Raw genomic sequence first — 27,705 nt, forward strand, 5'->3', positions numbered from 1 at the left:
AGATATTGTACAACAGGGTTTATAATGTAAAAATATAATTAATGTACAAAATGTACTATGCTTTGAAAACAAAATCATGATGTCTTGGGGTAAGAAGAGTAGCTTTAGGACAAGAACATATTTGATCTGTATTAGAACAAGAAAGGGACAGAAAGAAAGATCTGGAGGAAGATTAACTTAGTCCAGAGTGGAAATGAGCACCAGGTTCTAGGGGAAGTAGTGATAAAGATACTTATACTTTTCAGGTGACAGCACAGGGAACACACTTTCTACAATTATAATCAGATCAGCTCCCAGCTAATCCTCCTTAAGGAACCATCCACCTGTGTCTCATAGAAATGCTTAAGTTTACTAGGATATCATTAGTGATAAAATAATAAGATTTTTTCCCACCCTCAAGAATAGTACTAATTTTAGAAGCAAAGGTGATGTAAGTCCACCTACAAGAATAGTTTAAATAGAGAATAAGGGACTGAGAAGAAGTACAATGGAGAACTATGAACATTTAGTCCCTTAGAGGAAAAGCTAATATTTAGAATACACCTAATGCCATTATCCTTACAAAATGAGGCAATGTGGTAAGCATGCAAGAGATTGGAATTAGAATTAGATGATTTCAATTCTAGACCAAATTTGTCACTATGTAATTTAATAAATAGTATCTCTGTTTCTTCATATGCAAAATGGGGATATCAGCTGCCTTACCTCCCTGACAGGGATGTTGGAAGGACCAAGAAAGCTTTGTGTATGTGTGAATGTGTGGCACATGCTGAGAAAAACAATGTCTACTGTGTGTTATAAAGAATGGGTAATTGTAGATGTGGCTGCTCAAGCAGGCAGACCAAGAAATAGAATGAAAGCTGGTATGTACAGAAGTTGTTCAGAACTTAATGTAGAAAAATCTGTATGAGTAGAACTACTGGAGTTAAGATATGTGGATTACCAAATTTCTGATTTTACCAGGGATGTGATATGTGAACTTTAAAAAAGGAAAACTGAAAAATGCTTATTTTTAAAAATAGGTATCAAATGGTAGGTAGAAAGAAAGAAAAATGGAAAATGGGAAAAAAAAAAAGTAGAGACTATAAAGGGTAAAGAGGAAAAATGGGGCCTGAGAGGAAAAAGACTTCATGGAAAGCCAGATTATAAGAACCTACTTTATAAGGGATGAGTCCACAAAGAGATTTCATGTTAGGAATGAGGATTCTATTTATTAATTCATTTGTTTGATATAGTCAAGAGGTAAAACTACAACAAAATTTAAAAATATGTGCAAAGTCAGAGAAGTAGGACCAGAAATAATAAATGAAACTTAAATAGTTCATCAAAGTTTTACATCGAAGCAATTTACATGTACATTTAGATGTACTCATTTCATTTAAGCCTCAAAATAACCTCTTTATTGATAAAGGATCTGAAAACTCAGAAGGAGAGAGTATCAATGTGTCAATGATAAAATCTGAACATAGGTCCTGAGCCTAGCACTTTCAAATTGTCTTGAGTGGAACTTATGTGCAATAAAGATGAGAAAGGTCATGAAAGTTATTATCTTTTCTTATCATTTTATGTTTGTTAATAGCCCATAATTCATTTTTCAAATGCTGGATCACCAGGCAAATATAAGTATACACACACATGCAAACAAGTTGATAAAGCATGCTCCCCACCTCTTGAAAGAGAGGCCAATGGCCTCAAAATGTAGAATAACGAGTGTTTTGCAAAGAGCTAATGTGGCATTTCTTTTGCCTGGCTATTCATGATAGCTATGAGCTGTTTTAGTTTTTGTTTTTCCAGTGGGGGAATGCAGATATGAGAAGGAAAAATGGATGGAAAAAAGGAAGGACATTGAAGTATTTTTTTTTAATGCACAGAAAAACAAAACAAAACAAAACAAAAAAAACAGAAAAAAGGGCCAGAAAGATTCACAAAATTAAAAAATTTCATGTTGAACTTTATATTTAAACCAAACAGTGGATTTGATGGTTTTATATAGCATTTATTTCTCGTTTTATTTACCTGATGGTATTTGTTGACCTTACTATTGCATTTAAAATAAAAGATTTATATAAAAATGGTAACAGAAAAGCTGGAGTAAGAGTGAACAAAATGTGCAAAACTGAATGATGAAAAAGGGAAGATGTAAAAATGAAGGATGGATCTATAAGAATTCTTAGTATACAATTCAGAGTAAGATTTTTCAAAAAAGTACTGAGAAGTGAAAAAAAATGGAGAAAAAAATTCATATGTGGGAATTCTGGCAGTATTATAACAGAATAAAGAACTAATAAACTACTTTCTGAAGCCAATTTCTTAAATACTAGTTAGGTTCCCATCAATAGAGATCTTTCCTGTGATCACATGGAACAAGAAAACTATAATAAAAGAAAGACTTCATATTTGCTGTCATAAAAAAAAAAAAAAAAAAAAAAAAAAAAAAGGTGAGTGTGAGAAGTACAGAATTGTTTATCTATTTTTTTAGCATTAAGGTAGAATAGATAATTATAGCTGGAGAAAAAATTTTAATTTTCACCAGTCCTCACTGAAATGCTGGTGGGTAATGAGGGCACTATTGATAGGGAAAGTTAATATGAAACTTGTGAAAAGGAGGGGGTAAACAAAGATTTTAGAATAAAGGACACAGAGGAAAATCAGGAAAAATAGAAAACATATTTGTTGAATTTAAGATAAAGAGATTAAATATATATACAGAAGTTGCATAGATGAAAAGAACTAGGTCAAATGTGAAATAGCACATGTTTTATATAACAAACTTGCCTATTAAAGCCAAAATAAACATCTGTCTAAGAGAATGGTATAAGGAATAGGAGACACCTAGCTAAATTTTGTCTTTGCAAGCCCTATAATAAAAGATTAAAAAAGGAAAAGCAAAAAGGACAGAGAAAAAGGAAAGAAGAAAGACTCCTGGGATGGCCAGAATGCTAAAGTTAGAAGAACTGCATGGAAGGATAGGACACATTATGGAAAAGGAGAAAAAGGAACAGATGGAAGGAAAACCAAGACAACTGAAATGTTCAATTTTTTTATGAGAGATAAACAATCCTTTTGGAAAAAGCTATTGGTTTGTTTGGTAAGGAGAAATTAATTGTAAATATGACTAATATATAAATAACTTTTATAAAACCTAGGAATGTATCTAAAAGAGCTCTTTGAAAAAAACACAGCTAGACCAATGTGAGGTATCATTATGACTTAAGTCAAATGACTGCTAAAAAACAAATCAGGGCAACTAGGTGGCGCAGTGGATAGAGCACCAGCCCTGAATTCAAGAGGACCCCGGTTCAAAACTGGTCTCAGACACTTAACCCTTCCTAGCTGTGTGACCCTGGGCAAGTCACTTAACCCCAGCCTCAAGAAAAATAAATAAAAAATAAAAATAAAAAACAAATCCATAGACAACTGAGAAACTTTATTTTAGCCATTTGTTTCAACATCCTCTCCAGCAAACCTCACCAAGTATTACCCTGCAGGCTCACTGGCCCAATTGGGATCCTGAATTCTTGTCCTCTCCTCTTCTACCCACGCTTTCTGGTAGTAATCCTACAAACTTGAAATAGCCCAGAAGAAAGCAGGAAGGGAAAGAAAGAAGAGAGGGGAGTGGGAAGCAGTATGCATTATCAATAAGCCCCAGAAAGCTAATGGTTGTATATATTTTATAAGTTATGTTAATACATTTCTCTTGTTTTCTGTCTGAATTTGGGATTTCTCTGGGATGGGAACCTACTCACCAACCATGTCTCTGGATGATGAGAATGGACAGATTTGTTGAGCTGAATAGGGCACTAACAGGTTAATTGCTTTGTCCAGGCTCACAAGGTCAATGTAAGTAAGAGGTGAGACTTGAACCTGACTCTAAGCCCTATCAAGGATGCCTATTGTGCATGCATCATTGAGTAGCAGTAGTACAAGGAACAATATTCAGCCTTTAAATATGTGCCCACAAAAAAACTGTTTTTGCTTTTTGCTGAGGCAATTGGGGTTAAGTGACTTGCCCAGAGTTGCAGAGCTAAGAAGTGTTAAGTGTTTGAGGCAACATTTGAACTCAGGTCCTCCTGATTTCAGGGCTGGTGTTCTATCCACTGTGCCATCTAGCTGCCCCTAGGCAAACAACAATAACAACAATAACAATTTTCACCTGTAAAATGGGGCATTTTAGTTAGATGAAATGGATTAAATCCAAGAGCCTATGAACCAGTGAAAAATGGCAAAGAATACTGTGTTACATTGTAGCTCAAAAAAACCTGATAGATCATTCTGAGTGGGAAAAGAAAAATGTCTCAAAAAGAGTTTAGGAGAGGTGAAACTAGATGAAAACATGGAAGAAGACTATCAAAAAATGATACATACAAAAGATTTCCAAATTAAAGGACAAATGAAATATTAAATTATTAAATAAAATTTATACATCTATAGTGGTGTTAATGTGAAAACATGAAACTTTTTATTTTAGTATTTTTTCTCAATTATATGTAAAAACATTTTTTTCATTTTAAAAAATTTTAAATTCTAGAATCAACCCCCTCCCCCCTGCAAGATGATAGGCAATTTGATATAGATTATACAAAACATGAAACTTTTAAATGAGAACAACATCTGTTATTGTGGTCCCTTGTTTTATTTTGACTCTACATATATAGAAACATGGAATTATTTAATGCTGTTTTTGTACCTCAGAAAATTTTAGGTTTATTTGGGTAGTAGGATAGCATTAGTTTTCTTTTTAAATGAAAGGTTTGTGAACATGAAAATTCCACATGACTACTAAAATATTAATTTAATCAACTGTAGTGCAAATAAAATTGTCAGACAATCTTGGATGATAAAAAGTTTGATAAACATATAGAGAAAATATGAGAATTTGGACAGGATATTTTCTGAATTCCAATAATATTCAATAAGGTAGGCTCTTGGCCAGTAGATGAGTTGAAAAATCATATATAGATGTAGATTATATAGATTAAAACTGGCTAACTGGCTGAGGTGAGGCAGCTATCTAGTTATAACATGTAAACAAGCAGAGAATGCATTCGTCAATTATCGGTTTTGTAAAGATTATTAGGTACCTCTTTAGCTTAAAGATTTGTAGTTTTTAATGATTCAAACATATCTGTGAACCTGAATGCTGGAACATCAACTAGTACTTTTTGTACCAAGGATACATACCACAGACTGTGCCTGGGCAACAGGCAAAAAACCCAGGAAAACAAACCAATTCAGTCTTAGTCATGGAAAGTGAAGATACATACTGCCCTGCAGTACCTCAATGCTTCTTTATTTAATGAATTATTATTGATAACCAACTGCTAAAGCAAGTTGTTTCTTTATGCAAGTAAAATCAAGTAACATCTCCATCAAGTTAGCTTGACTGCTGGAAGGCTGTAGTAGTAGTAACATATTACGCATAGATGCTTTTGGAAAGGAGACAAAAAGAGTTTTAAGATTTTTCTCTTCCACTTCAAAAAAAAAAAATCACATTATGCTGGAAGGAACCTCAAGAATCATTTCATCTAGATGTAAATCTGGAAGGAATCTTAAAGATTACCTCTGTCCAATTTCCTCATTTTATGAATTGGAGGCAAAAGGCCCAGAATTGATGACAAAGAAGGACAGCCAGCTTGTTGAAATTTGACTCTGGGGTACCAGTCCTTTCAGAACAGCGGGCCTAGTTTTATGACTGAGGAAAAATAGCTAAATAGGAAAGGGAAAGGCTGGGTTCTTCTAGTTGAGTACTGACACCCTTTCTTCTTATTCCCTCTCTAGGCTCTACTTTGTGAATTTTAGCTAGGGCAGTCAAAATTTTATAAGACAGACAAAATCCTCAGCTAAAAGGCCCTTGTTAATACTAGGAAGAAGTCAGGGGCTGAGAAGTTGTCTTCTTTCTCTTACTTCAAGCTTTCCTGTCTTTAAGGAGACATCCTCTCTCCTTGCCCAATTTCCTCTGCCTTTGTTACAAAGGTGTTGACGTTCAAGAGATCCCTTTGCTGGACGATAGCCTGGTCTCCCTCCCCATTCCTAGACCAGACTAGAACTCCAATTTTAGCTCTGGGAGTGAAGTAAAGCTGCTCTAAGCCCTGTGCAGTGTCATTCTACTTCTAGACTTCCTGGATCTTTCTCTGAGTCTAGAGCCCAACAGTATTAAAAAGCAAGTAGGACTAAGGAAAAACTCCCAACATATATTATCCACACTATCTTGAGGTATACTGTGATCTTCATTATAGGACTTTAATATTTGAAACTGCATCTAATAATCTATAAGAGTGTTGCATTTTGACTCACATTTTCTCATAATAAACTTTCTAGTGAGTATGAAAAGTAGTCAAATGATGTTGATATTACTTAGAATTCAGTCTTTAGTAAAAAACCACACATATGAAAAAGGCTGAAAAACAGTCATTTTTCTCTAATTATTGGTCTTACTCCATATTTCATCCTTTTTAAACACTTACCTCTTTGACACTGTGTGTTACTGCCCATATTAGGAAAACTCTTGACATCACCTGGAAAGAAGTCAGGACAACAGAAGAGGGAACAATTCCTGAAAAATATTTTAGTATTGATAAGTTCATTGATTTGAGTATGTAGCATTTTAAAAACTAATTGAATGCATTCCAAATTAGTATTAAAGTTAATATTGTCAAAATATTATAACAAAATGTTTCTTTGCTCAGAAACTATGTGAGATAACAAACTACATAAACTAGGAATCTTTACTCAAAATATAAAGCACAGTCTCTGGAAATAAGATTTTTAAAAAAAGCTTTTCAAATAATCAATAAGCAAACCCCATAAGAAATTTTTTAATGTGTTTTTTCCCCCTATCTAGGTAAAAACACAAACATTCACTTAACCATAAAGGCTGATGAAAGAGGAGGAATTATAAGAATATATCTTCCTTCCTTCTTTGAATAACTGAGAAGAGTAATAAGGAACACTACATGTGTGTTGGTTAGCTTTGATGTACTAGTTTTTTCTTTTTTGTTATAAGATATAGCACTCTGTTTGGGAAAAGTGAGAGAAAAATAGAAGTAATTTAGAAACAAAAAAATCAAAAAAATAAAATTGTACTTAAAAAAAGGAACCATCATTTTAAAATGTCACTTTAATCCTATAGTTAACCCTAGACCTTGAAAACCTTTTGTCCTTTGTCTACTGAGATATGAGATCAATGAATACACATACAGCACCATTTTTGTCTTTCTATCCTCTAGGATCTATATAGCATAGTGACTTGGTTAAGGCATCATGTGGCATTCAGTAATTGATGAAGTACTACTTAATAAAATGTGGATTTTAACAAGTACTCCTGTTCTACCTGTCTTTGATTTCCTGCCAAAAAATCTGTTTAATCATTTTCTTGGCAAAACCTCTCTCTGGGAGCTTTTTATACATGGTCCTATCTACCTTATAAAATCTTCTGCACCATCCTTCTCTGACTTCAAGAACCATATTCAGATTGAACCTAACCTTAGTCATTTTCTGGACAATAATGAATAAACATGAAAATTCTTACTGCTCTTTTCTCTTTTTGATATTAATTGAAGAATTCATTTCAATAAGTATTTATTAAGAACCATGTGTTACTAATACATTGTTGGTAGAGTTGTGGACTGGTCCGACCATTCTGGAGAGCAGTTTGGCACTATGCCCAAAGGGCTATCAAACTGCATACCTTTTGACCCAGCAGTGTCTCTAATAGATCTGTATCCCAAAGAGATCTTAAAGAAGGGACATGTGCAAAAATGTTTGTGGCAGCCCTCTTTATAGTGGCCAGAAACTGGAAACTGAGTGGATGCCCATCAGTTGGAGAATGGCTGAATAAGTTATGCTGTATGAATATTATGGAATATTATTGTTCTGTAACAATTAGGAGGATGATTTCAGAGGCTTGGAAAGACCTACATGAATTGCTGCTAAGTGAAGTTAATAGAACCAGAACATTGTACATGGCAGCAACAAAATTAAATTGTGATCAATTCTGATGGACGTGACTCTTTTCAGCAGCGAGGTGGTTTAGGCCAGTTCTGATGGTCTTGTGATAGAGAGAATCATCTGTACCCAGAGAGAGGATTGTGGGAATTGAGTTTGGGTCACAACATAGTATTTTCACTTTTGTGGTTTGCTTTTCTTTTTTCTTTCTCATTTTTTTTCCCTTTTTGACCTAATTTTTCTTGTGCAGCATAATTGTGGAAATATGTATGGAAGAATTGCACATATTTAACATGCTGTCTGAGACAGGGGATGGGGGAAGGGAAAGAAAGAAGAAAAAAATTGAAACTTGAGGTTTTGCCAGGATGAATGTTGAAAATTATCTTTGTAAGTATTTTGAAAACAAAGAGCATATAATTATGCATCAAATATGCTAGGCACTGGGGATGAAAGGAAACATTTTGCCCTCAAGGAATTTACCTTGTTCAGGGAGCAAATTATGTGTGTGTGTGTGTGTGTGTAGTTGGACAGATACAAAATATATATACATAATAATATAGTGGGAAGGGCATGCACTAAGAATTGGAAAATTACAAATTATCTTAAAAATTACAAAATATCTTAAGTTCAAACATGAAGGGAGCCATAGATATCAAAAGGAATGGTAGAACTTCCCAGGCATGAAGGACAGCCTGGCCAAAGGCATGGATGGGTGGAGGAACAGCAAGTAAGCTAGACTGTATTATGTAAATGGCAGTAATTAATGTAAGCTTTATGTAATGGAAAAATAGGCTGGCACCAGATAGTTAAGACTTTTAAATTTTAGTCATAAAGAAGAGCTACAATTTTATCTTACAAATAGGAGGAAGACAGAATTTTCTTGAACAGGGAGTAACAGTCAGATTTAAGCTTCAGGAATAGTAAGGCTGGCAGCCATGGGGAAATAGTTTAGAGAGTGGAGAGAATAAAAGTGGAAAGATCAATTAGAAGACTGCTCTAAGAGTCTAAACAAAAAGATGACAGAGGCCTACAAGATAATTAGGCCCGTTTATGATATATTTATTATGTGTTAGTTACTGTGCATTTGTCCCACCCCTTTACTTTACCCTAAGCTCCATTAGGGTCAGAATTATTTATTATCTAAGCTTTCTCTTGAAGGACCAATTACAAGACAAAACAGGTGTTTAAAACAAATCTATACAAACACCACATCATGCAAACAGTAATCAACAGTTATGATTCATGGTGTGAATTTGATTTGTTGCTGTCAAATATGAAGCTTGGTCAAGTTACTGAAGACAATGTGACAGCATTATCACAAATGTGATCTTAGACAAATCTCAACCTTTCTGGCTCTTGGTTTCCTTATCTATTAAAGAAAGGGTTTAATTCTGATTTTTGTTTTTGTAGAAGCTTACCTGAAGTGTAGATAAAAAATTTAGAAAGAAATTAACAGGCAATTTTGTAGAAAGAACTACAAAATGACAATACACTGCAGAAAACAACCTCAACAAATTTTTTCTTTCACTTGTTAGATAGTGGGGAGATACATTCAAAGATATCCTAATAATAAGGTGATTGGAGATATAACGCCCCCTAATTTCTCTTTGCAGAAGATATGGCACAACAATATCTCTTTTATTGTCCTGACTCAGTTTCCCTAATTGTCCTGACTTAGTTTCCCTGAATTGTTCTGCCTCAATTCCTAACAGTTCTGCAACACCATCCCTCCCTCCTAACCATGATGATCCAGATAAGGAGAAAGACCTTCTATCTTAGACATCATGACCCCAGCCCTTCCCTACTTATCAGAATGCCTCCCCCAACCCTGTCAGAACCAGATTATTAGTCCTCTTTCCCGCTCTCATTCTGCCTCTGCCTCGGTCTACCCCCTGGTAGCTTGGCGCCTCATGCATATATATGTCATTGAGAACTAACATTGGCTGATGGATTCTTGGAGACCATAGTCTCATTCAGCTCTGGAACCAAACCATGGATCTCTCCCTTTTAAATAAAATATTAAAAACTTTCTAATCTCTATCTTGCCTCAGTTCTCCAGCATTACAATATTATCCCAATGTTTAACAGATGGGAAAGCATGGCTATACTTACTCAAGGGACAAGGACATTTGAAAATTACTTTGTAATTGCAAAAGGCTAGTTTGCTACTCCTAGATTTGTCTAATACAATTTGTAGAGTAAGGGTACTATTGTGATTTGCCCATCTTTCTCATTTGACCATAAAAGAAATATGGAAATACTGCAGAGCTGAAATTCAGCATATGCTTCTATTTTACATCTTCTTATATATGCTTTCCTACTTTTTATATTTTTGTCCATTTGCCACATAAATAACGTCTATATACTGCAATTTCCCAAAACAACTATGGAGTGCACAATTTAGGGTGCTAGAATTGTACATAAAGTTAAGGATAGCAGTAAAAGAAGAAAAACAGCAGAAAAGGAGAGGCTAGAGAGAGTAAAGAAAGTACACAGTCAAAAGAAGTAACATTCTAAAAAATCAATTAAACTCAACACATATACACAATTCAATAAGGCAAAGACCTAAGGTCCTATCTGATGTTATTCCCTTCTACAACACTAGGTTCCAGCTTCACTTGGTTACAGGGATCTCAAAATAAGACACATCCTTCAACATCAGAAATTAAAGAATTAAAAGTTATAACAAGACAAATATTTCTTATGATCCATGGTGAAAGGGCTATTCAAGACAGAAAACCAGCCCTTGCCCTAAATAACAGATTTGGGAGCTAGGGTTTTTTAAAATACTTCAAAGGAAACCTGGAGGAAAGGATTCTCCGTGTCATTCTGATGAGGTATAGCCAAATGTTGAGGCCTAGATAAGGGATACCTAAATAAAATTAGGATTAATTGAGGTCTAGGGGAGTCAAATGGAGTTCCCCTGCAACCCCTTTGGATTCGGCGCAAGGATACAAAGTTAAATGAGGTCTAATGGCGGCGCTAGAGTCCCCTGTAAAGGAATTTACAGGCCCAAAAACCTAAGACTGATAAAAAAAAGATTTATTGTAGGGTTTGGAAGTAAGGTTAAAGTCTGGGTAGTAAAAGGTATTAGATTGAGGAAGAAATACACCAAAAGTGGCAGACAGAGAGTCTGTGATGCAAAGCATGTTGCTTGCATGTTTCGACCCTCTGCAAAGAGATGATTCCAGCTTGGCTCTTTTATTTGCTTGAAGAAGCCTATGGGTGGAGTCCCAGGTTGATTCCAAGAGGGCCAGAATCCACCAGGTTGGGGTTGGGAAACCCGAGCAGAGCATTAAAATGGGGGTTGGGGACAGCCCAAGTTAGCTCAGATCTGGATCTCTCCCCTTGGAATACAAAAGGGTAGTTTTGACCAGATCTTGTAAATCAAAGGTCAGTCCCAAAGGCGGTTGGAGATCAGAAAGGAATCTTAAAGGGGCTACTGCCCCCATCAATTCCTTCAGAATCAGAGTACTGTTTTTTCCATTCTTCAATCTCACTTCCTCCAAAAGGTCAATAAATTGGATAAATTATCCCAAATATACTATTCCAAAAACAGTAGTCCTTTTGGTCACTGCCAAAAACAAAACAGCACCCCAATTTCTAGGATTTTTTTCTCCTGGATTCTTCCTTAATGTCATTTGTTCCTATACTTAGATCTAGCATTATTTTTTTTCTCCTTTCTGAAGACTAGAATATCAGATCACCAAATATGTTGGGAATTATATGGGCAGTGAGAATCAATAAGTTTTAAATAATGGCCTAAGGCACCTGAAGTACATGCATTTTGACAACTATTTCAATAAGAGGTATGCCTTTTTATTTTGTTCTGGTGTCCTAACTATATTTTTGATGGCTTCAGGATGTTCCAATTTTGAACTCTAGTAGGTATGGATTTATTTATGAAGTATCTATCACCAAAATTCCAATTATTTTCTCATTGCAGATGATAAGTAACTATTCAAAAAGGGAAAAACTATAAAATATTAAGAACCAAATGAACCCGCATTGTTACTCATAGGTTCTATTATGTAATAGCAATTTCCCCCTAATCCCTGCATTATTATTCATTAACATTTCTATGGCAACTTAAATTTATAAGCTGCTATATAAGTTTAAAAAAAAATATTTATTAGTGCTTTAAATATTTCAAGCATGCACCTAATTGGGACTGAAGAAGAATGGCATGTAATACACACTTAGACAAAACTAAGTACCATTTCTTTTCAATAAATCAATTCAATCAACATTTATTAAATATCTACATATTAAAAAAGTTAGGTACAAGCAGGGAAGTGGTAATAAAGTTTAGATAAGACAGGCCTTACAATCAGGAAGCCTACTCTGATATGGGGATATCACACCAGAACAGCTATCTACATTTCATTTTGTGGCTAAGCATATATTTTACTTAAATGATTCATTTTGCAATGGCTTTATTAATCTTTTCATCTTTCATGTAACATTAAGAAGTATAAGAATTATGCAAAAAGGGGCTGCATCACAATTATTCCAAAACTGGTTTAGAAATATTGGCAAAGTGATGAGGAAACAAGAATACTAATGTTACTGAATTTAAAATAGTTTGCTAAAAATATAATGGTTAAGTGATCAGAGCAATGTGGGAAAAAGTACTATGCAAAGTCTGAGTGGGAAAGAAATTAAGAATTAAAGAAGGGACATCAGAAAAAGTTTTGTGGCTAAGGTTTCATCTGATTAGATTTTAAAGATACTTCATTCTACTGAAGTATATGGAGGGGAGAGTTCTCCAGTCATAAGGAGAAAGCATGAGCTTTTGTTCAAAAGCAGGGAAACTTAGGGGACAAGGGGTAGTCAAGTTTGACTAGCATACAGCATTTATTAGGAGGAGAGGGGAGCAGTGAATCCTAGTTAAAAGCTGGAAAAGTAAGATAAGATTCTGAACTTAATTTTGCAGGTGAAAGTAAAGATTTTGTATCAGAGGAATGATCAATCAATCAAAATCAATAAGGATTTATTAAATACTTACTAAATAAATTCTGGAGATGCAAATACAAAAGCAAAATAATTTATGCTCTTGAATATCTAAATTGCACTAACTCACTAAATCTTGAACTAATATAGAATGAAGTGAGGTAAAGCAAGAAAACAATTTATGTAATGAAGACAATAATGTAAAAAGGAATAACTTTGAAAGACTTAAGAATTCTTTCTTACTTATTTGCTTCTTATAAGCCAAAGTGATCCAAGAAAAAGGAAAGGGACTCTTCTATTTAAGTAGTTCTTTTTTGCTACAACAAAGAAAGTTGCTGAACAAATAAAGGTCCATGAATATAATTGGGCTATATAAAAAATGAAGAAAGGAAAGTTTCATAAAAACTTGCATAGAGTGCAAAACAATAAAATTACAAAGACAAACAACTCTGAAAGACTTCAAAATTGATCAAAGAAATAACCATGATTCCAGAGGATGATGAAAAGCCCTCTGTCCATTTTCTGACACAGAAATGATATATTCAAAATGGAGGGAGGGAGGGATGAAAGAAAGGAGGAAGGAAAACAGACAAAAAGAAGGGAGGAAGGAAGGGAGGAATGAGGGAAAGAGGGAGGAAGAAAAGGAAGGAAGGAAGGAGGCAGGGAGGGAGGGAGAAAGAGAGAGGAAGGAAGTCTATTGAAGTTTTTTAAAAATCAAATGCATTGAAGATGTTTGGGACAAAAAGACCTACCCAAATTGACTACTCAGAGATCACAAATAGAAAGCAGAATTATTTATTAAAATCTCAAGAAGCGGACCCCATCATGATCTGTGAGCCAAATTCACAGCAGGAGGAGAGAGTTGCTCCCTTGAAAATGTTTACAGCTTTTATACATTTCAGACAAAGAACCTCCAAAATCCCACCCTCTATATGTTGTGATTGGTCATATAAGTCTTTATTTCCCTATTTGGTCAGTGGAATGTAGTTAAGTAGACAAGGTAATTTTAATCCTTCTTTGGATAATGGAATGTAGCCTAGGCTTTATCTAAAATCACATGACTAGGGCCTATAGGCCTGATCTAAGTTAGCTAATACTCTGATCAATATGTGCTTAATCTGTAAGTTCTTCACCTTTCCACACAAAGAGAACAGAAAAGTAAAAAAAAAAAAATCACAGACAAGATTCTGAAAGTTATACATGTTAAATTTATTATACATTTTAAAAGAACTGCACATGTAATTCAGAGAAAAAATTAAATTTTAAAAAGAGAGGAGGAGGAAAGTTGGTGGTGATAGCGATAAAAAAAAGTGTTTAAAAACAATAAAAACTATAAAGAACAAAAGAAAGTTTATTATGGAGATTCAGGCAAATATAGGACTTTTTTTTTTTTTTTTTTGCTAAGAAAATTGGGGCAAAGTGACTTGCCCAGGGTCACATAACTAGGAAGTATGAAATGTCTAAGGCCAAATTTGAACTCAGGTCCTCCTGAATTCAGGGCTGATTCTCTATCTACTATGCCACCTACCTGAAGAATAAGTTAGGGAAGAAATTCACTAAAGAGAGCCTCAAGACAAAAAATTACAGATAAAGCATGTCAAACTATTGCAGAAACTGAAAAATAAAAAAAGCATAAAATAAAAACTAATTTTTTTTTTTTTAAGAAAACAATCTTAATTCAAATCGGAAAAACTCATCTCAATTTAACCAGTGATACCTGAAGCTTGACAGTGACTTGGTAAATGAATATTGAGGTATAAAAAGAATAATGCAACAGAGATGCTATTAATTATAGTAGGGAAAGAAAGTTCTTAATTTCTGAACAATCATTTGGCTTTTATAGTGATGAGGGTACAATTATCCTAATAAGTACATTTACCAAAACAAAAAATTTTGGTTCTTGAAGAGTTATAAAGAAAAACTTATAAGAATTAATGAGAAATTACAAATCTATTAAAACCTTCCCTTTTAAAATTTCAATTAGCTAAGACTAGTCTAAAAACTTGAAAGACAACTTATGCTTAAACCTATAAAATCTATAATATCTATTTCAATTGAAAGGCACAAACATACAAATAAATATTCTATCACAAATCATTACTTCATTTTATAGTCGCCATATTGTAAAATCAGCTAATATATGTAAAAGTGGTTCTGGAAATATGACACTGTATTATTTCCATGCTTAATGGCTAGTCCTATACTTTGCTTTAGGTACAAATTATGTAATCTATTCCCTAATAATAATTTCATGAGGAAAAAAAAGTTCAGTATAAACTAAGAACAATTTTTGATGTTATTTATTCATGAAATATTTGTTGCAATTAAGTTGTTTTTTTTTTTTTTTAAGCAAGGGAGGAGTATTAAAAAAAAAAGACAAGATACATAATGAATAGGTAAGATATGTATTCAATTTTATATTCATGTGAATACTAGTGGGTGTTGGGACTATTTTTATTTCAATAGCCTTACTTTTTTTTTTCTAGACTGCACAAAAGGATGAATGGTTCTATCAAGCATAACATAGTATTATATTGCTCTCTGCCGAGAGGTGCGATACTATAAATCTTTAAAGAGTTTCATACACAAGCCATATACTTTAAAATATATTTTTCAACAAAACTTCTGGAATTGAGTTCTGTTGTTCAGCCTCTTCATCCAGAATTATTTTAAATGAAGATTTCCCTCTTAGAAACCTATACCTCATTAGCACCAAAACCAAATTAACTGTTAATAAGCTACAGTTTTAAATTAACCAATGTGTACAAGGTTAACTTAGGTGAAAAGTAATTTTAGATATGCATACTTTACATTTGCATTGCACCTTATTTTTAATAAAATACTTTCATTATATATTATGTATGTGGTTCCAAAAGTTTTGTAAAGTTACTATTACCCCCATTTTACACATAAAGAAATTAAGGTTTCAAGAGATCAAATCATTTGACACATTACACAGCAATTAAGGAAATAACACCTAACAGTATATTTTACCTATCCAGTGCTTAATAAGCATTTCCAAATGAATCAATCATTAAAGGAGCACAATTCATTAGGATTCAATTCATAATGAGACTTCAGAGGAGCAATCACTAGACTTTCATGATATATATAGAGATAATTGTACTGTTATCCCTGGCTAATTCTACCATATATTTATGAAACTATACTTCCCTATTTTGCCTTATTTGAAAGCAAAGTCCACCTCTCCATTCATGCTTTATTATTCATCAAGATACCCTAATTGTGTCCATGCTAATAAATCCCTTAATGATCACTTCCAAGTTTTTCAGAAACCTTTTATTTTCTGGTAATCACAGCTAAGAGTTAAGTGTTTCTTTAATTAAACCTGTTATAAGCCAGAGTTGTAAAACTATAAAGAAGGGTGGCATTGTACCTGTGCAGTTAGAGGAAGATAATAAAAAAGAATAGACATGAACATTATTTGGAACAATAACAAGAACTATCAAATTATTCAACTGCCTAACACATTAATGAATCTAAACAATCTTAGAATTTTGCCCTGCAAATTGTCAAAAATAACAACAGTCAATGTTACAGGTGAGGCAATGTGGAAGGATATGGACCCTAAAACATTGTTGGGGAAATGGGGAAATGGTATAACCATTTTGGAAAGCAATGTGGAACTACGCAAATAAAGTGACAAAAATGTCCATACCCTTTAAACCAGTCTTCATTACTGGGAAGGAATCCACTGAAGCAATCCACTAATAAGAGGAAAGCTCCCATAAATTCCAAATTATTTACAGCAGCCCTTTTTGTGAAAGTTAAGAACTAGGAAGGAAATAGCTGCCCATCAACTCTACCAAATTGTAGTGTATGTGTATGATGAATACAGAGAGGCTTTTATGGAAAGATCCATATGAACTAAAACAGAGTGAAGTAACCATGAGTCAAGAAAACCATATGCATACTTACTACAATAGTAGAAAGCTGAGAGAATAGAAGTGGGGAAGGAGAACTGTGGTAGAGGCATGGAAGTGAAAGGGAACAGTAATAAGAAAATTATTTGGGAAAGCAAAGGAAAAGAGAAGATTGGGAAAAGAGGCAAAAAAAAACCTAAGATAAGACAATGAGGGAATAGTGGACTAGAAACAATGGAGAGAAGATAAAAATTGGAAGGATAGAGGAATAAAAAAAGGGAGGGCATACCAAAAGAATTAATCTATCATACTTTCTACTCACTGTAATGACAGGTAAATGTTGACCGTATGAATTAGCTAATCTTTCTCAAAGGATAAATCTATTTGCATAAACAAGATCTTTGTATACACTTCAATCATGTCCTTCTTAGCTTTTATCTCTTCAGATTCAAAAATCCAATTTTCTTAAGACCCTCTTCATAAGTAACTTTTCTCATCGCCTCATTTTAATCTTACCTTCCTCAGTTTGTCTTTCTTGAAGCAAAAAGGTAAAGATACAGTATGAATATATTAAAATAGGAATATTCCTGGTTGGGTGGTGGTTCTGAGGCTATTACTGTCAACTTTTCCCTCAAAATATTTTGTAATGTTTTTATTTTCATATATTTTAATTGTATTCATATATGTAATGTTTATTATGTAAATAAGACCACTCAAGGGAAAAAAAGGAAAGAAATATCATAAAAAGAGAAATAGATCTTAAGAGGTGGGAGGTGCATGAAAGTAGGGTAAGAAGCCCATCCTTGTGCTTAAGTACTAACTGTATGAGAGTCCTTATAGTCGGTATTTTAAAAAAAATTACCAATTAACAGCTCCGTTTTTCTTATTTTGCAAGTAATTATTTAGAATATAATTATTTAAGGAGTAAAATCAACTAAACATATACTCTAATTGTTTCCATGAAAAATCATTTTCTATATGTAATATGCTCATAATAATTTATTAAGTACTCTCTCTGTAGCCTCTCCTGTTTGCCTACTTAATAATTTTTCTTTTTTATAGTTGTAATATGTTCTTTTGATTCTGAATTTTTTATTTTGTACAATTTCATCTTTCAAAGTTTCTTTATAATCTTCATATTTAACATTTTAATGACTATGTAGCATTCTACACAAATCACCAATAAACACAATATTGTTTAGTTCCTTGCAATTAAAAGACAGTGATAGTGATGATACAGTACATATTTTTGAACCAATATCTGTTTCTCTTTGTGATAATTCTTGTAATTTATTCTTTTTAAACATTATATTGCTTTATTGATATCATTGTCACTTTTAAATAGGGCAAATTGTGCGATTATTTTGGTAACACTGTGCTTTAGTGGATGTCCTCCAAAAATTTGCAGTTCCACAGGCAACTTGCATACCTGTTTCTCCATAACTCCACACTAGACCTTATGGTAAATCCTATTCCTCTGGAATACCCAGCTCCTTTAAGATAGCTGTAGTCAACTGGACCCCAAAGCAAAGTGACAAAGGACGCTCTAAGGTATAAAATACCTGGCTAATGAAGAAATATGTCTTTAGTGACTCTATGTATAATGGGATCACATTTCTTGCTTTCTCAATGGGTGAATGGGGAGAGAAAAATTGCAACTAAAAATAAAATTTTAATTTAAAAAGTTAAATTTAAACAATTAAACAATATGGAACACAGGGAGATTCATCCCGATTTGCCATAACTAGGACTGGTTCTGTATACAAGTTTAGGATGTTTTCTATGATTTTTTTCCCCTTCTTCTGATGACAGCTACTGTGAGTAGCAGCAGTCACATTTTAGTTATGCTTCATCCTTACAGTATAAAGAGCTTTCACATACATATTTAATGAGGGTGAAACATCCTGAGAGTTGGTTATTGTCAATAATATTAACTCTCCTTACCACTGAGGAAACTAAGACCCCAAGAAAGTGTTTTCCTCCAACTCACAGATTCAGTAATGGTATTGCCTGGGCTAGCCTGATATTCCACCTACCAGTTTGGGACTCAGGCAATCTGTCAAAGCAACAGAATGAACTGATTAATGTCTCATGGGGAACCTGGGCTATTCTTCTATTCTGAAAACCCCTTACTAAGGCACCTCTCTCATTTCACCAAGTTATACTAGATTCTCATCTGGAAGAAGAGATCTGCACATGAGAAAGCAGCTGATACAAGAAACTATCAAAAGAAAGGCAGGCAGGCAGTGGATGAACTTTTCCATTTGACACAAAGTTAACTGAGGCTCTGAGTTCAATATCACAGGAAGTTAGTGAAATAGTGTTAAGAAGAACATAAATTTCTTGGCCCCTAATTTTTTGTTTTTGTAGCCACATTGCCTAACAAATAGTGTGCTCTTAGTAAATGTTTCTGGTCAGAAAAGGAATAAGAAACAACAACAACAACAAAAAAAAACCAAATAAATAATTTTTTAAAATAAAAATTAAGAACCTTTGTCCTGGAGAGCCTTCTATTTTAGGTCAATTCTATGTATTTTGGTCCCTCATTAGATGGCACTAGCTTGCTTCAGTAGCTTTAACACTCTTGGGTTCTGAAGAAAACAAAACTTAGTTATAATAAATATTTTAAAATTTATAGGAAACTTGGGAGATCATAGAAATCATTGAATTTAGAGCTCCAGGAACATTAAACTCATTCCTTTCTTCATTTTACAGATGAAGAACATCCTTAATATAGATAGTATGGCAGAGCTTTCATCTGAACCCATATTTTAAAATTCCCAAACTAGTTCTTGTTTTAGGTTACTCTATCCAACTTATTCATTTTACAGAAAAGGGAAGTCCCTCAGGTCAATTTTTAGGAAATCTTCAGAAAAAAAATTTTAAATAATCAACAGATAGCACATGTAATTAATAATTAATTATGCTGAAAATGACTTAGGATCATAGTTAAGAGTTGAAAGAAGCTCAAGTTCAGAGAAGCTAATTGTTCTGAATTCCAGTTTGCCTATCCCCTTGTACAGCATTTTGCTTCTCACACTATACTTTCCCCTTTTTCCTGTCCACCAACAAGAGAGTCCCTAGATATACCAAATTTGCAGTCATTATTCCAATAGTGTGCCAATCTCCTTATTCGGTAGTTTTAGCTATTTTCAGCAGTTGATTAGGAATCATCTCCCATTACTAATACAATTCTACCATCTAGTGGCAAAAATGAGTAAATCCACCCTACGGGAAACAAAGTTAGGTTTTTGGTTTCTTTGGCCATTCTGCTTCAAGTCTTTTACATTGTCCTTTTGTTGCCAAACAATTGCCTACCAGCAGAACCAATAACCACCTAACTTTCCTGGAGGCTGCTCTGGAAACTCCTTCTATAGTGTTTTTGCTCCATATTTATGGCTGCTATTTGCCAGGGGGTAACAAGCTAAAGTTTAGCTTAAATTCAGAGGACTTTCCTCAACAACTTTCCTGAGAAGGACAGGAATGAATCTTTCTATATTTATCTTAGTGTCTCACCCAAATCCTTAGTTTAAAGCATGCATATCACAAAACTAATGCTTAATATTTGTCAAATAAATTAATGAATTTTGGTTTCCCCTTAATGTTTTTTTTTTGTTAGAAATTGGTCTTTATTTTAGAGTCTAGACTCTAGATGAACTTATTACACCATAGGTTACAAAAAATTCAAACTGTATGCATGAACTAAACATTAAAGATCATATTTAAAAAAAAGAACAAACAAAATCAGATGCATCATCTATGCTGATTCCTTTTTTGATCATCTGACTTTAAAAAAAATTTTTATAAAGCTTTTTATTTTCAAAACATATGCATAGTTTTCAACATTCATTCTTACAAAAACATTGCATTCTAAATTTTTTCTCCCTCCTTTCCTCCTACCCCTTTCTCTAGACAGTAAGTAATCCAATGTATATTAAACATGTGAGATTCTTCTATACATATTTCCACAATTATGCTGAACAAGAAAAATCAGATCAAAAAGGAAAAAATGAGAAAGAAAACAAAACGCAAGCAAACAACAAAAGTGAAAATACTACGTAGTGATACACACCCAGTCCCCACAGTCCTCTTGCTGGGTGCAGATCGCTTTCTCCATTACAAAACCATAGTCTGAATCATCTCACTACTGAAAAGAGGCACATCCATCAGAATTGATATCACATAACCTTATTGCTGCTGTGAATCATGTTCTCCTGGTTCTACTCACTTCACTTAGCATCAGTTCACGTAAATCTCTCCAAGACTTTCTGAAAATCATTTTGCTGATTATTTTTTATAGAACAATATTCCAATGGCTTTTTCTTATTGAAATCCAAGGGATGCCCCCTTCAATTTCTCTGAAAAGGTCTGTCAACACTGGTATCAACATTGTTCATATTTTTAATTTCTCCTTATTTACATAGCATTTTAAGGTTGCAAAGAGCTTTACACAGTCCCATTGGATAGGAAGAATGGTGTGATGAAAGAAAAAGCACAAAATTAAAGAAGACCTAGAATCCAATTTTACTTCTTTACTAGTGAGTAAAACAATAAGCCTCAGTTTCCTCGTGTGTAAACTCAATGTACACATGAGGAACTTAAGTCTAGGAAATCTGAATGACTTACACAAAGCATGATTCTTCTCTCAGTCTACTAACTCATCAAAAAACAAAAGCCACCATAAAAGTAGTCAATTTATTAACCTATTCCACTGAGCACTTTAGAAAACACAAATGAATAAAGATTGCAATTTTTTTTTTCAATCTTTTCATTTTCAACTTAAGGAGAAAAATTCCATTAATTGTGGCAAAGCATTAGGATCTCATTTCAAAGGAAAAGTCCATTTTTCACATGAAATATTCTTGCACCTTATAGATTTTATTTGGAGACCCCCTTCTGCCATCTTGCACTCTTTCTACACAACTTTCGTTATAACTGGTACCAAGGCCCTAAGTGATACTAAGAGTAACAAGTCATACATCATGAAAAAGTGGAATTATTTTAAGAGAAAGGGAAATGAAAATGAATGCTCCTATACAATGACAACACCTTTTTGGGACAGAATTGACTCTAATAGTTTTGGAAAATGAATAAAATCTATCATTATCTCCAAGATATTTCACTGTCATGAGTATGCAAAGTGAAGACATCTCAAGGTTCTCTCTAAAAAGTTCTAAATGACAAGCTATTATATGAAAGCTGAGGAGAAATAAATCCTTATTTCAAAATTAAACTTGTAAGCTGCTTGGAGAAAAAAGTTCTGAATAATGTTAATAGGATCCAAGAAGAAAAAAAGAATATTTTTAAAACAAATTTTTGGGAATCTCTTTAATAAAATATGAATTTCATTCCAAAAAAGTGAAAGAACTTTAATAACAGATCTCCTAAATCTCAGGGAGGCATGACAGGGTTTGGAGGAGTTTAGCTGAAAATAAGGCATGCTTGCATAAGAGGTTTTGTTGAAAATATTTCAACCATCAGGAAATTTTTTTTAAAAGCTCTTCATGTAAATATCCTTAGTTTGTGCAAAATTTGGCTGGAACTCTTTTCATATGAAATGGACGCACTCCAGTTTTCCCTAAGTCCTTACTGTTTTCATTGATGATGACAAATATTCTAGAATATTTGTATTTTTATGTATGGTGTAAAAAGTTCTCACTTCCCATTAATAAGGACTCTGTCCAGACAACTCATGCTATTTTCTGAATAAGGTATGAAATCATTGTCTTATCTTGAGTTGCCCGGGAAATCATACTAAAGATGATTCTCACCTTATTCATGTATCATATATAAATCTTTGCACATGGCCTTTTAAAAGGGTAAGAATGAGAGAAAGGGACAATAATGAGGGCTAACCAGATTCTTCCCACTTTGGAGTATGTTTTAGGAAGCATTGCTAACAATAAGCCTACTGAAGATAATGGAATTCCAGCTGAGATATTTAAAAAGATGCTGTTAAAATGCTGTACTCAATATGCCAGCAAATTTGAAAACACAACAGTGACCACTGTATTGGAAAAGATCAGTTTATGTCCCATTCCTAAGGAAATCTCAAGGAACGTTCAAATTACCAAAGAATCTCACTTATCTCACATGCCACCAAGGTTACACTTAATACTATGCAAGCTTGGCTTCAGCAATACATGAGTGGAGAATTACCAGCTGGTTTCTGAAGAGGCAGAGGAACTAGAGATCAAATTGCCAATACTCTCTAGAAAAACATCTATTTCTGCTTCACTGATAAATCATTAAAGGCTTTGATTTTGTGGATCACAACTCAAAGAAATGAGAGCACCAGATCATCTTATTTTCTGAGGACCCTGTATGTGGGTCAAGAAACAATAGTTACAACCAAAACTGGCACAAGGGATCAGTTTAAGATTGGAAAAGTACAACAAGGCTATAATATTGTTATTTATTTAACTTATATGCAAACTACACCATGCAAAATGCCATATTAAATGAATCAAAAGCCTAGAGAAGTATCAACAACCTCAGATAATATCATTCCAATGACAGAAAGAAAGAAAAAGGAGAAAAATTAAGAAGCCTCTTGATGAAAATAAAAAAGGAGACTATAAAAGCTGGTTTAAAGTTCAATATTAAAAAAAAACAAAAAACAAACTATTATCTTGGCAACTGATTCTATCATTTCCTGGAATTCAGAGGGAGAAGAAAGAGAAGCTGTGTCAGATTTTATATTCTTGAGCTCAAAGATCACTGTAGATGGCAACTGAAGCCATGAAATTAAAAGATAATTGCTTCCTAGAAAGAAAGCTCTATATAGTCAAAACTACAGTTTTTCTAGTAGCAATGTATAATTGTTAGTGTTGGATATCACGGTTGAACTGTAATGCTGGAGAAGTCTTTTGAGAGTCCCTTGGACAGCAAGGATATCAAATCAGCCAATACTTTAAAAAATTAATTCAGGCTATTCACTGGAAGGGCAAATATTGAAACTGAAACTTAAATACTTTGGTCACGTGAAGAAAAGACAGATCTCATTGGAAAAGACTGATGCTGGCAAAGAGTGAAGGCAAAAGAAGAACAGGACAGTGGGGAATGAGATGAATAGATATTGTCATGGAACAAAGAACATGAACTTGTACAGATTTGAAGAGAGTGGTAGAAAGAAGGGCCTAGAGCTAGACAAGACTGAATATCTGACAAGGAAAACAACCATATTCTAGGATTAGGTTTTCTAGAACGGAAGTCTGATCAACCTTATAATCTTAAGGAACACTATACTATAGAGAAATTGCTACATCAGCAGAGGAACTATTGCCCCAAGGAGCAAACTGGACTTTGTTCTTCACTGGTAATAGTGAGTTTTATGTGGAATTGATGGTCTGAAAGACTCTGATGGTATCAAATACATTTACCTCACAAGACAACCTCAGGATAGTATTTTGGTCTGGAAGATAATAAAAATCCTAGGGAAATAGGAGGCTCATTGGAAAGAAAGGCTGTTTAACTTTCCAGCAATTCTGAGTTACTTCTTGGAAGGAGTATGTGTGTTTGGTAAGAATCCAGGATATAGTTCTAAGTTAGGATTCTATAGTATGTAGGACCCTCAGGCAGGAGTCTTACCAGAAGGGTACTTTACTCTCTAGGAACCTCAAGTTCTTTCCTTTTGACAAGAGGCTGGTGGGGGGAAGAGGGAGAATGGAGTTAATCCCAGAATGATAGATAGCTATCACAAAGGAAAGATCTTGTTTATGAACTCTGGTGCTTTTTTGGTTGGGGTTTAAAAAAAAAAAAAAAAAAAGGTAACATACACTCAATATACTGTTAGCCTGAGTGCTTGCATAGGCTATCTTCCTTTTGCTATGGAAATTTAGAAATAAGTCATATTCTGATGTTTCTAAGGAAATTCTGAAAAGGGCATAGGTCAAAAAGAAAGCATGGCTACTATTGAGAAGTTCCTGAGATTGAACATCGTCTATGTAAACTCACAGCTTTGTTGTTGGTCAATATTTAGGACAAATAAAAGATATCTACTGATTTCCTTTATTCACATGCTTATTAATACCTCAAAGAAATCACATAGGTTAATAAAGCATATAATTTTCCAGAATTATAATGATTTCCCTCAATAAAAAATATATTAAAGATATTCTTACTAAATGACCAGCAGGATGAATACAGAGAGGCTTGGAGAGACTTACATGAACTGATGCTGAGGGAAATGAGCAGAACCAAGAGATCATTATACACTTCAACAACAATACTGTATGAGGATGTATTCTGATGGAAGTGGATATCTTCAACAAAGAGAAGATCTAATTCAGTTCCAATTGATCAATGATGGACAGAATCAGCTACATCCAGAAAAGGAACACTGGGAAATGAGTGTAAACTGTTTGCATTTTTGTTTTTCTTCCCAGGTTGTTTTTACCTTCTGAATCCAGTTCTTCCTGTGCAACAAGAAATTTGGTTCTGCACACATATATTGTATCTAGGATATACTATAACACATTTAACATGTATGGGACTGTCTGCCATCTAGGGGAGGGAGGGAGGAAAGGAGGGGAAAATTTGGAACAGAAGTGAATGCAAGGGATAATGTTGTAAAAAATTACCCATGCATATGTACTATCAAAAAAAAGAGTTATAATTATAAAATTAATAAAAAAATAAAGTATAATTTTTAAAAAAAAGAAAAGAAGGGGCAGAGAGAGAAAGAGAAAAATTTAGAACACAAGGTTTTGCAAAGATGAAAAAAAAGTATTCTTACTTTTGCCTTGTCCTTTAAATTTTCAAAAGGATATATATGTTATATTATTTCATGTGATATATACAACAACCCTAGTAGCTTGTTAGGAAGGTTTTATTATGGTCATTTTACAGATAAGGAAAGTGAGGCACAAACAAGTTTTACTTAATATTGACACTATGATTCCTGATCTAGCTCTTGCCCCATTTACCATTGCCCCTCAATTACTGCCTCTACCAAGGATAATGGTCACAGTTTCTCAATGAAGAAATTGAATCATAAAAGCAAAGGACATTTCTTTCACAAAGCCTCATTAAAATATTTTTTCTACTGGGGAAAATTTTTACAGCAAGTTTCTCTGATAAACATCTCATTTCTCAAATATATTGAGAACTGAGTCATATCTATGAGGACAGAAATCATTTTTCAATTAAATGGTCAAAGGATATGAACAGGAAATTTTCAGAAGAAATCAAAGCTATCTGTAGTCTTGAAAAAATGCTCTAACTCAGTACTGATTAGAGAAATGTAAATTAAAACAATTCTGAAGTATCACTTCACTCCTATCAGACTGGCTAATATGAAAAAGGAAATAACAAATATTAGAGGGGATGTAGAAAAATTAGGACATTAAAGAATTGTTGGAGTTGTGAACAGATTCAATCATTCTGGAGAACAATTTCGAACTATGCCCAAAAAACTATAAAATTGTATATACTTTTTGATCCAGCAATACTGCTACTAAGCCTGTATCCCAAAGAGATCAAAGACAAACATCCTAAAGGTACAGCTACATTTATAGCAACTCTTTTTGTGGTGGCAAAGTACTGGAAATTGAGAATGTGTCCATCAACTGGGGAATGGCTTAAACAAGTTGTAGTATATGATTGTGATGGAATACTATTGTGCTATAATAAATGACAAACCTGGGAAGCCATATATGAACTAATACAATGTGAAATGAACACAACTAAGAGATACAACAGCAATATTGCATGATGACCATTTGTGAATGACTTAGCTATACTTTAGAAACATCATAATCCAAGTAAACTGCAAAGGACTTATGATTAAAAAAAAAAAAAAAAAAAAAAAAAAAAGTTATCTACTGCCAGAGAAAGAACTGATGGAACTGAAATGCAAAGTGAAGCACACTTTTTTTTTATACTTCATTTTTCTTGGGGTTTTTTAGGTTTGTGTTTTTTTTTTTACAACATGGGCTAATAGAGAAGAAATCTGTTTGCATGACTATACATGTATAACCTATATCAAACTGCTCAGAGAATTTGGAACTCAAAATTTTAAAAAATAAGTGTTAAAAATTGGTTGTATATGTAATAGAAAAAATGTGTATATAATTATTTTTAAAAGTATGTTTTCTTTTCTTGAAATTGTCCCTGAAAACCCAGGATGTGTCAGTCACCAGGGAAAGGTGACTGGTTAGTTTAATGCCAGTATACTCAATACTGGCATTCAAAAAGTAACTATGATTTCAGAAACCCCAAACTATATGCTTAATTTTTCACACTTATAAATGGTTTTTGGTTTTCTTAAAATTACTCAAATAAATGGAAAATTCTATTATGTCTTAATTTTTAAAAACTTAAAACCATTAGAGAAAAAATTCCATACTTACCTATAGCACAGTGTAAAATCTAGAAAAAAAAATAAAAAAGAAACATTAGTGAGAGTTTTGAGTAGAGGTTTTTCAGTTATGTTACTAGTAACAATGTAAACAAAAGACTCTGATATTCCATTTTAAAACTGGAGTATAGGCTTATATGTGATATCTTTTCCAGATAACTTTTTTTAAAAAAATTATACTGAATACTGATTAATGTAGATTTCCTAATGATTAATCCCTTTACATGTTCTTTTAGTTAATCTCAACTAAACTCTCTCTAGCATATTATATTTACATAATAATTATACTCAGGCATTGCATTTCTTACTCACTGATGTAACAGGAAATCTGGCAAGAACATTTAAATTTAATTCAATATTAAAAAGGTACCAGAAATAATACAGTTCCTATCTTCAAATAAAAATTTTTAAAAATTGAAGGAAGAAAACAATACTAACAAATTGGGAAGGATTCCCAAAGGAACTGTCACCTAAGATGATTTTCAAAGGAAGATAAAAGATATCTGAGACATAGAGATGAGAAGTATCATAAGACATAAAGCAGAAAATAACTTTAGAGATTGT

At 33.4% G+C, this 27,705-nt stretch overlaps 1 protein-coding gene across 1 annotated transcript in view; it reads right to left on the reverse strand.

Annotated features, from left to right (window-relative positions):
• HACD2 (3-hydroxyacyl-CoA dehydratase 2) overlaps positions 1 to 27,705 on the reverse strand; it is an 82,532-nt gene that overhangs the window by 29,740 nt on the left and 25,087 nt on the right. The window contains exons 3-4 of the mRNA XM_074301419.1: positions 27,134 to 27,152; positions 6,465 to 6,553 (exon numbers count right to left, since the gene is read on the reverse strand). Of these exons, the coding sequence (XP_074157520.1) occupies positions 6,465 to 6,553; positions 27,134 to 27,152 (108 nt within the window). The remainder of the gene's footprint in view (positions 1 to 6,464; positions 6,554 to 27,133; positions 27,153 to 27,705) is intronic.

This window comes from Sminthopsis crassicaudata, chromosome 3 (assembly GCF_048593235.1).
Source record: "Sminthopsis crassicaudata isolate SCR6 chromosome 3, ASM4859323v1, whole genome shotgun sequence".
Lineage (NCBI taxonomy): Eukaryota > Metazoa > Chordata > Mammalia > Dasyuromorphia > Dasyuridae > Sminthopsis > Sminthopsis crassicaudata.